The 12,052-nt window shown below is 41.6% G+C and overlaps 1 protein-coding gene across 1 annotated transcript in view; it reads left to right on the top strand.

Annotated features, from left to right (window-relative positions):
• hepacam2 (HEPACAM family member 2) overlaps positions 1-11,776 on the top strand; it is a 63,454-nt gene extending 51,678 nt beyond the window's left edge. Inside the window, exons 8-9 of the mRNA XM_078429090.1 lie at positions 7,012-7,088; positions 11,657-11,776. Coding sequence (XP_078285216.1) covers positions 7,012-7,088; positions 11,657-11,755 — 176 coding nt within the window. The 3' untranslated portion in view covers positions 11,756-11,776. The remainder of the gene's footprint in view (positions 1-7,011; positions 7,089-11,656) is intronic.
• Positions 11,777-12,052: the final 276 nt, after the last annotated feature.

The following is a 12,052-nucleotide window of genomic DNA, read 5'->3' as shown; positions in this document are numbered from 1 at the left end:
GAATCAACCTAGTGAACCTACGCTGCACGCCCTCAATAGCAAGAATATCCTTCCTCAAATTTGGAGACCAAAACTGCACACAGCAACTCTGATGGGAATGGACAGGTGACGTTTTGTGTAGGGACCTTACCTGAAAAGGTGCTTGTCAATTCCACGCAGACATGCTGCCTGACCCACGGAGTAACTCCAGTACTTTGTGTTTTACTGCAGATTCCAGCATCAACAGCTCCTTGTGTCTCCATGAATTATAATTATTTTCTTTTCAGTTGAGTTTACTAGAATAGTGCTGCATTTTGTGTGTGCATTCAGTACATACTGGAGATGATGCTATCAATTAGACAATGCAGTGGATTAAATTCATAGTTTTATGAGAGGCTTGATAATTCTAAATAAAATCATTGGCAATTTTGTAGCCCAGTTACAAGGCAATTTGTTACTTGTATTAACTTAGAAAAACATGGGGTGGAAAAGGCCATTCTGCCCTTTCAGGCTCCTCTACCATTCATGCTTGGTATATGTCAATATCATAGAAACATAGAAACATAGAAAATAGGTGCAGGAGTAGGCCATTCGGCCCTTCGAGCCTGCACCGCCATTCAATATGATCATGGCTGATCATTCAGCTCAGTAGCCTGTACCTGCCTTCTCTACATACCCCCTGATCCCTTTAGCAAAAAGGGCCACATCTAACTCCCTCTTAACTATAGCCAATGAACTGGCCTCAACTACCTTCTGTGGCAGAGAATTCCACAGACTCACCACTCTCTGTGTGAAGAAATGTTTTCTCATCTCGGTCCTAAAAGACTTCCCCCTTATCCTTAAGCTGTGACCCCTGGTTCTGGACTCCCCCAACATCGGGAACAATCTTCCCGCATCTAGCCTCTCCAACCCCTTAAGAATTTTATATGTTTCTATAAGATCCCCCCTCAGTCTTCTAAATTCCAGCGAGTACAAGCCCAGTCTATCTAGTCTTTCCTCATATGTAAGTCCCGCCATCCCAGGGATCAATCTGGTGAACCTTCTCTGTACTCCCTCTAAGGCAAGAACGTCTTTCCTCAGGTTAGGAGACCAAAACTGCACACAATACTCCAGGTGCGGTCTCACCAAGGCCCTGTACAACTGCAGCAGAACCTCCCTGGCCTAAACTCAAATCCTCTTGCTATGAATGCCAACATACCATTCGCTTTCTTCACTGCCTGCTGCACCTGCATGCTTGCTTTCAATGACTGGTGCACCATGACACCCAGGTCACGTTGCATCTCCCCTTCTCCCAATCGGTCACCATTCAGGTAATACTCTGCTTTCCTGTTCTTGCCGCCAAAGTGGATAACCTCACATTTATCCACATTATATTGCATCTGCCATGCATTTGCCCACTCGCCTAATCTATCCAAGTCACTCTGCAGCCTCCTAGCATCCTCCTCGCAGCTAACACTGCCACCCAGCTTCGTGTCATCCGCAAACTTAGAGATGTTGCATTCAATTCCCTCGTCCAAATCATTAATATACACTGTAAATAACTGGGGTCCCAGCACTGAGCCTTTCGGTACCCCACTAGTCACTGCCTGCCATTCTGAAAAGGACCCGTTTATTCCTACTCTTTGCTTCCTTTCCGCCAACCAATTTTCTATCCACCTCAACACTGAACCCTCAATACCGTGTGCTTTAAGTTTGTACACCAATCTCCTATGTGGGACCTTGTCGAAGGCCTTCTGAAAGTCCAGATATAACACATCGACTGGTTCTCCCTTATCCACTCTACTAGTTACATCCTCGAAAAATTCTATAAGATTCGTCAGACATGATTTGCCTTTGGTAAATCCATGCTGACTTTGTCCGACGGTTTCACCACTTTCCAAATGTAATGCTATCACATCTTTAATAACTGACTCTAGCATTTTCCCCACTACCGATGTTAGGCTAACTGGTCTATAATTCCCCGTTTTCTCTCTCCCTCCCTTTGTAAAAAGTGGAATTACATTAGCTACCCTCCAGTCCTCAGGAACTACTCCAGAATCTAAAGAGTTTTGAAAAATTATCACTAATGCATCCACTATTTCTGAGGCTACTTCCTTAAGCACTCTGGGATGCAGCCTATCTGGCCCTGGGGATTTATCTGCCTTTAATCCATTTAATTTACCTAACACCACTTCCCGACTAACCTGGATTTCCCTCAGTTCCTCCATCTCTTTAGACCCCCGGTCCCCCGCTATTTCCGGCAGACGGTTTATGTCTTCCTTAGTGAAGACAGAACCAAAGTATTTGTTCAATTGGTCTGCCATCTCCTTGTTCCCTATGATCAATTCACCTCTTGCTGCATACCAATTGACATACTTGAAAATGTACCTTAAAATTATTTATCTTTGCCATAAATATATTCAGTGGTTTGGCCCCCACAACAATTTGCAGTTTGCAATTGCAAAAGGTCACCACTCTCCCAGATCAAAGCTTTCTTCTCTGCCCTGCCTAACTCTACATTCTGAGGCTGGACCAGCTGATGTCAGATCTGTGAGTCAATCCCAATGATTCAGTGCAAATGTAACAACGCTATTACATAGATTTTGCAGCAACAATAAGCAAGAGGGACAGAACTCACTGCCTACAAGGAGTGTACCTGACAGTATGTTCCAGAGTGTGTAGGAAAGAATGGCAGATGCTGGTTTAAATCGATGGTAGACACAAAATGCTGGAGTAACTCCAGTAACTCCAGAAGGAATGGGTGAAGAAGGGTCTCGACCCGAAACGCCACCCATTCTTTATGTCCAGATATGCTGCCAGAGTTACTGCAGCATTTTGTGTCTAACTTCAGTATGTTCCAGAGTCCACACTTGCGCAATTAAAGACATGAACATGGAGATTGCTCACTTTGCTCCTGTGTGAGCTTCACAATGGCAGAACCGTTCACACCCCCAGAACTGAAGTCAGTGTAGAGTGTGAAATTACTGTACTTCTCCATTAATTATCGGCTAAACAAGCACAAAAATGTGAAGAATATTGCAGTAAGTGAAATTTTAATGTTGCGTAAAGTCGTAATGACTGCCTAACACTGAAAATTTTAATGTACAGATGTGTGTTCCTTCAAAATTTGTTTATTATTGATTTTTTTTTAACCCTGTCGCTTTCCTCTCCCACTGTCCCATTTTTTCTTGATTTTATTTTCTATACTTACTTTTGCAATTAATGAAATATTTTAACTTATACTTTTTGGCTTGGACAGTATTTTTCACTCTGATTGGTAAAGAGCTACCTGTTGGTTGCCAGAGATCACCTGGAGATATAACATAAGACCAGAAGACATGGGAGCAGAATTGGGGCATTCGGCCCATCGTCTACTCCACCATTCAATCATGGCCAATCTATTTTTCTCTCACAACCCCATTCTCCTGCCTTCTCCTTCACAACCTTTGATGCCCTTCCTAATCAAGAACCAATCAAACTCTGCTTTAAAAATACCCAGTGCCGGCCTCTGTGGCAATGAATTCCACAGATTCACCACTCTCTGGCTAAAGACATTCCTCCTCATCTCCATTCTAATGACAGCAAGCTACCACTCTAAAACTTACAAAAGTTGGCAGTGAACAGCCATGTTCTTTCAATCCCACCCACATCATTCATGCCACACATAACATCACATTAACTGCAACAACAATCAATTTATTTTGTACAGTAGTGAATCCAATTAATGTGCAGAAAACAAAAGTTGGGCAGTGATTTGAGTTTAAATTAGTATCATATAGCCATTGGCTTTATAAAAAGAGGAAGGTGACCTACCAGCAAATCAAATTCAATAATGGGGAAATTAAGAATTAAAAAGGGATTTGTGTTGCAAACAGAGTAGCACCTGATGCATTTTATGCACAACAATGATGTTTTTATTTAATTAGACAGGTGGAAGTGCATTAGATTGTTCCACCATCTAATCACAGGCAAATGAAGAGCAAACCTGTGAAACAGGTTAAGAGTAATACTTATGCCTAATACAACATGGTCAGCTCCACCTGATATTGTTTGCAAATTAGACGAATAAATTTATAAGGGAATTTTGTTCAACGTCTGCAGTGACTCTTGATCTAGAAAATGAACATTGTAACTCTGAGAGCAGCTGTTTGATATTGGGAAGAGGGGTGAAGGAGGTTCATGGCATTGACTTTTCCCATGACAAAATGCAGGCAGATATCATATCAATTATTGCAATCAAGCATGTCTCTTTTCTTGAGGATGGTCACAATTATTTTCTCTGAGATCCCTTTTTGCGTTTGGATGAATTCACAGCCCCTACTACATTCTCTATATAATCAAGACTGTGCCGCCAAATTCTGCTCTAACTAAATTTACAGGTTTGCAGATGACACCACTGTAGTGGGCTGGATCTTGAACAATGAGGAGACAAGAGTATAGGAAGGAGCGGATAGTAATATGGTGTCAAGGCAACAACATTCCCTCAATGTCAGGGAGCTAGTCATTGACTTCAGGAAACAAGGTGATGTGTACATCCCAGTCAGCATCAAATGTGCTCAAGTGGAGAAGATGAAGAGCTTCAAGTTCCTGTGCATAGAAATGTCACCAACCAATTTGGCCTCTTACAAACACGTACAGATAGGCTGTAGAAAATATCCTATCAGGATGCAATGCAATTTGGTTTGGCAACTGCTCTGCCCAAGACTGACGCTACCGAGCAAATGCAGTAGATTTGCTGAAACTCTGCAAATTCAAGTATTTGCAGAGTTGGGGATGAAGTTCAGTCCATCACACAAACAACCTCCCCCCACCTCTCCATTTTACAGAAATTAATTAACCTACAAACACATGTCTTTGGGATAAGTTGGGAAACTGGAGCACCCTGAGAAAAATCCGTGTGGTCACAAAGAGAACATACAAACTTCACACAGTCAGCACCTGAGGTCAGAATCGGACCCTGGTCTCTGGTACTGTGAAGCTGCAGCTCTACCACTGCACCACTGTGCACCACTCTACCGCTGCACCACTGTGCATGCATAGCACTTGCATGCACAGTGTGGCTCTTTTAAAAAATCTATTCTTTCCCTCCAGCCATAACATTGTAACACTATATTCTACACTCAGGTTATTTTTCTCTTTGCACTACTTGTTGTATTTGTGTATGGTTTGATGGCACTCAAGTCTGGTGTAATTTGATTTGATCACACAATCAAAGTTTTTCATTATGTTTCAATACACCTGTCAATAATAATCTATCCACCAGTCATTCATTCTGACATTCATGTTGCCACTTGCTCATATATTGAAGTAGGCCAACAATTGCTCATGCCTGGATTGAGGGTGATGCCATAAGGCCTTGCATTTGTCATTTTGATGAAACAGGATGTTAGTTCTGACAATATTATGTTCAAAAACATTTATCAAAGGAAGGACTGGAATAAAGTTGCTTCTGCTTCCTAACCAATTCACCTTTCCAAAATTTGTATCATTTCCCTATCTGGCATTGAGATTGCTGAGGTGAATCAGTTTTTCCAATGGAACTCAACAAGTGTACAGAAGATTTACAAGGATGTTGCCAGGACCAGAGGATATGAGCCATAAGGAGAAGCTGGTGCAGGAATCTGATGGGTGATCTTATGGAGGTGAAAAAAATAATGAGGGGAATAGAAAGGGTGAAGGCACAGTCTTTTACTCAAAGCAGGGGAATTAAGAACCAGAGGACATAGGTTTAAGATGAGAGAGGAATGATTTAATAGAAAACAGAGGGGCAACTTTTTCACACAGTGGGTGGTGAGTATATGGAATGTGCTGCCAGAGAAGGTAGTTAAGGTAGGTACTATAACAGCATTTGAAAAATAATTGGACGGCTACCTGGATAGGAAATGTTGAGAGCGATATGGGCCAAACATGGGTAAATGGGACTAGCATTGGGGCATCATAGTCAGCATGAACAAATTGGGCAGACCAAGATGCCCCATCTAAGCTAGTCCCATACTATGTGTCTCTATAACTCAAAGGCATGGGTTGCTTCATGCTGGCTCAATCCCATTTGGATTCTTCCAAGTTTTGATCACATGGTAAATGAAGAGTAAACCTGTAAATCAAATTAAAAACTTGACACCGAAATAGCATAATTAGCTCCACCCTATACTGTTTGCAAATTACGTTTAAGTAAATTTAAGGGGGAATTTTGTTCCCTCGTCCAGTTTCTTCTACATATCCACATATCTTTATTTTCTTCACAGTCATCTTTATTTTTTATCTTCCAGTCCACTTGTGACTGGAGTAATCAAACAGGTTTTATGTTTGGTAAACTCAATTTTTAGACGTCTGTAATAAACTATCTTTATTTACACAAGACAAGCCCGGCCGATACATTTTTTCCCTCGTGCTTCAGGTAAAGTACCTTCCTCGTGGCACATGCCTTTAACACTTGTCATAGTTATAGAGCCATGCAGCACAGAAACTGACACTTCCACCGACCAAATCAATACTAACCAGCAAGTGCTTTGTAAGAACTCCAGACTGTATTGTTTTTAGTTAGGTATTGTATAAGGACTTGTTATCTTGAATAAAATTTACTTCTGAATTCTAAAGTTGGCAGAAAGAATATCCAGCTTGTCATGATTCCAAATAAGTTTATTTCTAGTGGATGCATAAGTACCTAACGATGTAAATAATAACAAAACAAGTTCACTGTTGGCTTAATGACAGCTCTATAAAATTATCCTAAAGTACATCCTAAATAGGACTCCTAAATTATCTTTCAGTTTTATACTTTCCATCTGCTAATCATATCTTAAAAAGATTACAGTTTGGTCAAAATTGCATTGCCCAAAACCTCCTCCCAACCTGCTCTTTGTATGTCCATGTTGAGGCACACGAGACTGCAGCTGCTGGAATTTTGAGCAAAGCACAAAGTGCTGGAGCACTTTGGTGCTCGACCTGAAACATCACCCATTCCTTCTCTCCAGAGATGTTGCTCCGGTACTTTTTGTTTATGGAAATTTTGAGTGGTTTATCTCATTTCGAACATTTTCTGTTTGTTTCCAGTAGAACAAGAGCCATCTATGGATGATTATGGAATATATGAATTTGTTGCTGTACCAGAGCCAGCAGCATTTCCACAGGTTGGTGTTGAGTGAGAATGGATTTGCAAACATCAATGCTTGTTTACCTCCATTAGAACTGCTTGCTTGTTAACAACCTGCTTTCTAATTACTGAACAATCCTAACGTAAGTGCAAAGACTAAATGGAAAAGATAATCAGCCTTTGCATCTGGAATCATCACAGATTAACATTAACTCAGGGTTGACATTGTAAATTAGCCATTGCAGCAGTTAAGTAACTGGACAGACTCATTTGTAATAAATAATTATATTGGAGGTCTCTGGATGTATGTTGGCAAATGTTGTTAAAGGTAATATGGTTTATATGTTTAATATATTTAAGAAGGTTAGTAACTTTTTGGAGATGGATGAAAATAAGTGAAATCTAAACTTATGCCTTGATGAAGATCTTTGTATCTCTAACCACAGGCAAGGTCTTGGAGGAATGGAGAGCAGCTAATGGGGTGGGGGGGAGGGTACGGGGGGGAGTCAGTCTACCCATGACAGAAGGGGAACAGGCTGGTTCCACCAAGGTGCAGCACAGAACACCATAGGTGACAGAGCATGTAATACTGAAGATATTTTAACAAAGCGGCATGAACATTGAGCAGGAAATAACTGCAGATGCGGGTTTAAATCGAAGTTGGACACAAAATGCTAGGTTAACTTAGCGGGACAGGCAGCATCTCTGGAGAGAAGGAATAGGTGATGTTTCGGGTTGAGACCCTTCTTCAGACTGATGTCAGGGGAGTGGGTGGGACAGAAATAGAATGTAGTCGGAGACAGTAAGACTGGTGGGAGAACGGGGAAGGGGAGGGGTGGAGAGAGAGGAAAAGCAAGGGCTATTTGAAGTAAGAGAAGTCAATGATCATACTGCTGGGGTGTAAGCTATCCAAGCGAAATATGAGGTGCTGTTCCTCCAATTTGCGCTGGGCCACACTTTTAACAATGGAGGAGGCCCAGGACAGAAAGGTCAGATTGGGAATGGGAGGGGGCGTTAAAGTGCTGAGCAACCGGGAGATCAGGTAGGTTAAGGGCGGACTGAGCGGAGGTGTTCAGCGAAAAGATTGCCGTGCCTGCGCTTAGTCTCGCGGATGTACAGAGGTTGACACCTGGAACAGCCGATACAGTAGATGAGGTTGGAGGAGGTGCAAGTGAACCTCTGCCTCACCTGAAAAGACTGTCGGAGTCCTTGGGTGGAGTCGATGGGAGAGGTAAAGGGACAGGTGTTGCATCTCCTGCAGTTGCAGGGGAAAGTACTTGGGGAGGGGGTGTTTTGGGTGGGAAGGGACAAGTGGACCAGGGAGTTGCAGAGGGAACGGTCTCTGTGGAAAGCAGAATGGGGTGGAGATGGGAAGATGTGGCCAGTAGTGGGATCCCGTTGGAGGTGGCAAAAGTGTTGGAGGATTATATGCTGTATGCGATGGCTGATGGGGTTGAAGGTGAGGACAAGGGGGAGTCTGTCCTTGTTGCAAATGGGGGGAGGGGGAGCAAGAGCGGAGCTGTGGGGTATCAAGGAGACCCTAATGAAAGCCTCATTTATAATGGAAGAGGGGAACCCCCATTTCCGAAAGAATGAGGACATCTCCGATGATCTAGTATGGAACACCTCATCCTGGGCACAGATGCGGCATAGACGGAGGAATTGGGAGTCGGGGATAGAGTCTTTACAGGAAGCAGGGTGGGAAGAAGTGTAGTCTAGATAGCTATGAGAGTCAGTAGGTTTGTAGTAGATATCGGTCAATAGTCTGTCTCCTGTGATGGAGACGGTGAGATCCAGAAACGTGCGGAGATGTTGGAGATGATCCATGTGAATGAGTGCAGGATGGAAATTAGTTGTGAAGTTGATGAAGTCAGTGAGTTCTGCATGGGTGCAGGAGGCAGCACCGATGCAGTCGTCAATGTAGCGGAGGTAGAGTTCAGGGATAGGGCCAATGTGCACCTGGAACAGGAATTGTTCGACGTACCCAACAAAGAGGCAGGCATAGCTAGGGCCCATGCGAGTGCCCATAGGTACCCCGTGGATTTGGAGGAAGTGGGAGGAGTCGAAGGAGAAGTTGTTGAGGATAAGGACCAGCTCTGCTAGGCGGAGGAGAGTATTAGTAGACGGAAATTGGCTAGTTCTACGGTTGAGGATGAATATTGATATCTCTAACTTCAAGTAACCCTTGCATTCCCTCTCTCTCCGTCCCTCTGTCACCCTAGTCCTCTTGCTACTTCCACCGTTTGCATCCTTTCGTTATCACCTCGTCGCCAGTCAACAATGGACCATTGTGGGTTCCACTTTTCCAGAGTCATCGATGCAGCCTCTGTTTTGTTCTGTACCTTCTCATATCTTTAGTTTCCCTCTCCCTGACTCTCAGTCTGATGAAAGGTCTCGACCCAAAATGGCAACTACTGGTACCTCATACTGCCAGAATGGGTCGCACTGAGTTACTCCAGCATTTTGTGTCTATCTTCAATTTTAACCATACTTCTATTACATTGATATTCAAAACTACTGTTCTGAAAAATCGCAACAAACATTATCTTGTGACATGGGAACTGTTAATCCAGAAAACATTTAATACAAGCTTTTATGGAGTGATAAAGTTATGCACTATTGACGTGGATTTTTATTGATTCTTGTCCTTAAACATAAGAAATAGGAGTATCATTTGACTAACATAAAGGCAAGTTGGGAACATGGAGGAAATTTGTAATGTGATAACTACTGTATAAATGTGCATATAACTTTATGACTGCATCGTGTTTTATGACTTTTGACATACCTTGGTGGAGTAAGTGCCTGATGAACCAACATTCCTTTTCACAGTTGCAACCAACTGATCCCTCAAAGATCAAAGACTCCCTTTAGATATAGCTGTTTTGGCAATCTGGATCCAAAATTGTCTTGGTGATAGGAGTCTGAGGGTAAAGGTGGAGAATTGTTTTTTCTGAATGTAAGTTTGTAATCAGTGGTTTACTTCAAGGAACAATACTGGAACCTTTTGTTTGTCATGCATATAAAAGACTTGGATGAGATTATTTGAGGTCTGATAGGTTTGCTGATGACATGAAGATTGGTGGACTTGTAAATAACAAGGATGGTTGCCTAAGGATACAGAGAAACATAGATCACCTGGAAAGTTGGGTTGTGCAGTGGCAGATAGAATTTTAATCCAGCCAAGCATGAGAAAAAACATTTTGGGTCATTAATATTGGCAGGACATATACTGTAAATGACAGAAACTCAGATGTACAGAGGTACCTTGGAGCGCAAGTTCATAGGTCCCTGAAAGTGGTGACGTGGGTGGATAGGGTGCTGAGAAAGTAAATTAGTTTACTTGAAAAAGAATGCAAAGTGCTGGAGTAACTCAGCGCGTCAGGCAACATCTCTGGAGGACATGGATAGGTGACATTTTGGGTCAGGACCTGTCTTCAGACATTGAGGTGACACTTAGACATCAGACATTTTGTTTGCTTGCCTTGATAGGCAGGGCTATTGAGCATGTGAGTTGACTTATGTTGCAGCCGCACAAGATATTGGTTAGCCAATATTTAGAATACGGTGTGCTATTCTGGTTACAGCACTACGGAAGGGATATGAATGCATTAGATGGAGTGTAAAAGAGATTTACCAGGACGTTACCCGGAATGCAAGATTTTAGTTACCAAGAGAGATTGAGTAGGACCAACTGGCTGGAGTTTTTGTGGGCATCTTCAGCTTCTAATTACTGAGGTCTGAGATTTCCATCTGCTTTAAAAGGGCATCATTAATACTGCTGCCCAAAAAGAGTATGGTGACATGCCCCAGTGACAACCTCATATCAACTCCTACTTTAGCAAGAACAGACTCACTGCAATTTGCCTACTGCCACAATTGATCTTGCTAGTGAGGCAGCACACATAAAAACAAACACTTTGATGTTGAATGTCTATTTCATTAATCTTATTTTACAGCAGGTGACCTATATTTTGGAAGATATGTTAAACAGATTCTATCTGCAGAGATTTCCTGTCAACATTTTTCTTTTAAAAAGAGCTTAAGCGCAGCACTCATGCATAATTTCCATTTTGTTGGTACTGTATTTTCAAAATAGCAAAATATTGCATTCAGCATTGATGACATCCTAAGGCATCCCATTGCATTTCAAGAAGGCAAAAAGAAACATATTAGATTAAATTTAGCTCCATATTAGATTAAATGGGGGTTCCCCTCTTCCATTATAAATGAGATTACAATGAGCTTTGATGCTGTGGAATCTACAAGGGTCTAAATTAATGTTAGTATTAATCTGCTGAACATGCAATATTTATCAAGTAACAGGAACTTTATCATGTAAAACCATTAACGTGGTTTTATTTTAAATGAAGTATAATCTTTAAATATTTATCTTGCACATAACTATGTTGAACTTGGGCTCATTGAAGTGCATGGAGATCTTTAATACAAAAATAAAACAATGTGGATGAAGTTACTAGCTAAAATGCAGCAGTTATTCTAAATAAAATGTGGTTTTATGGTATGTGACAATTTTCTTTTGTGAATGTGAATTAATTTTAATCCAACTGAAAAAAAATATTTTGTTCATTTCATATGTTTTAGGTTCCACCAGATAAGTTAAGCACTGTGTATGATATTATTCGAGTACCAGATATCCGCACAGTTTATGACGTCATTTGCCAGACACCAAAAACATCTTGATGTTGAACTGATCATACCAGGTAGCAATGGTTTTCATTTTAAATTAATATTTGAATTTAATATCCTTAAATATGTGGCAGAGACTAGAGTGAACTCAGTCAGACTAAGATCACAGTCGCATATTTCTGAGAATTCCTCAGAATCATGCAATCAGTTGCAGTTATGTACAAATAGACAGAAAACTGGATGCAGTTAGATTGAGAGCAGCTTCTGGCAGGTACCTCTACATCTGACAAATTGTAGTCATTCAAAAATGAAAAAATGAAAGTTCAAGACCACAGTGTTTCCATTAGACTG

This window comes from Rhinoraja longicauda, chromosome 2 (genome assembly GCF_053455715.1).
Source record: "Rhinoraja longicauda isolate Sanriku21f chromosome 2, sRhiLon1.1, whole genome shotgun sequence".
Taxonomy (NCBI): domain Eukaryota; kingdom Metazoa; phylum Chordata; class Chondrichthyes; order Rajiformes; family Arhynchobatidae; genus Rhinoraja; species Rhinoraja longicauda.
The sequence above is the reverse complement of the archived record's forward strand: the minus strand, read 5'-3'. Positions and strand labels throughout refer to the sequence as shown.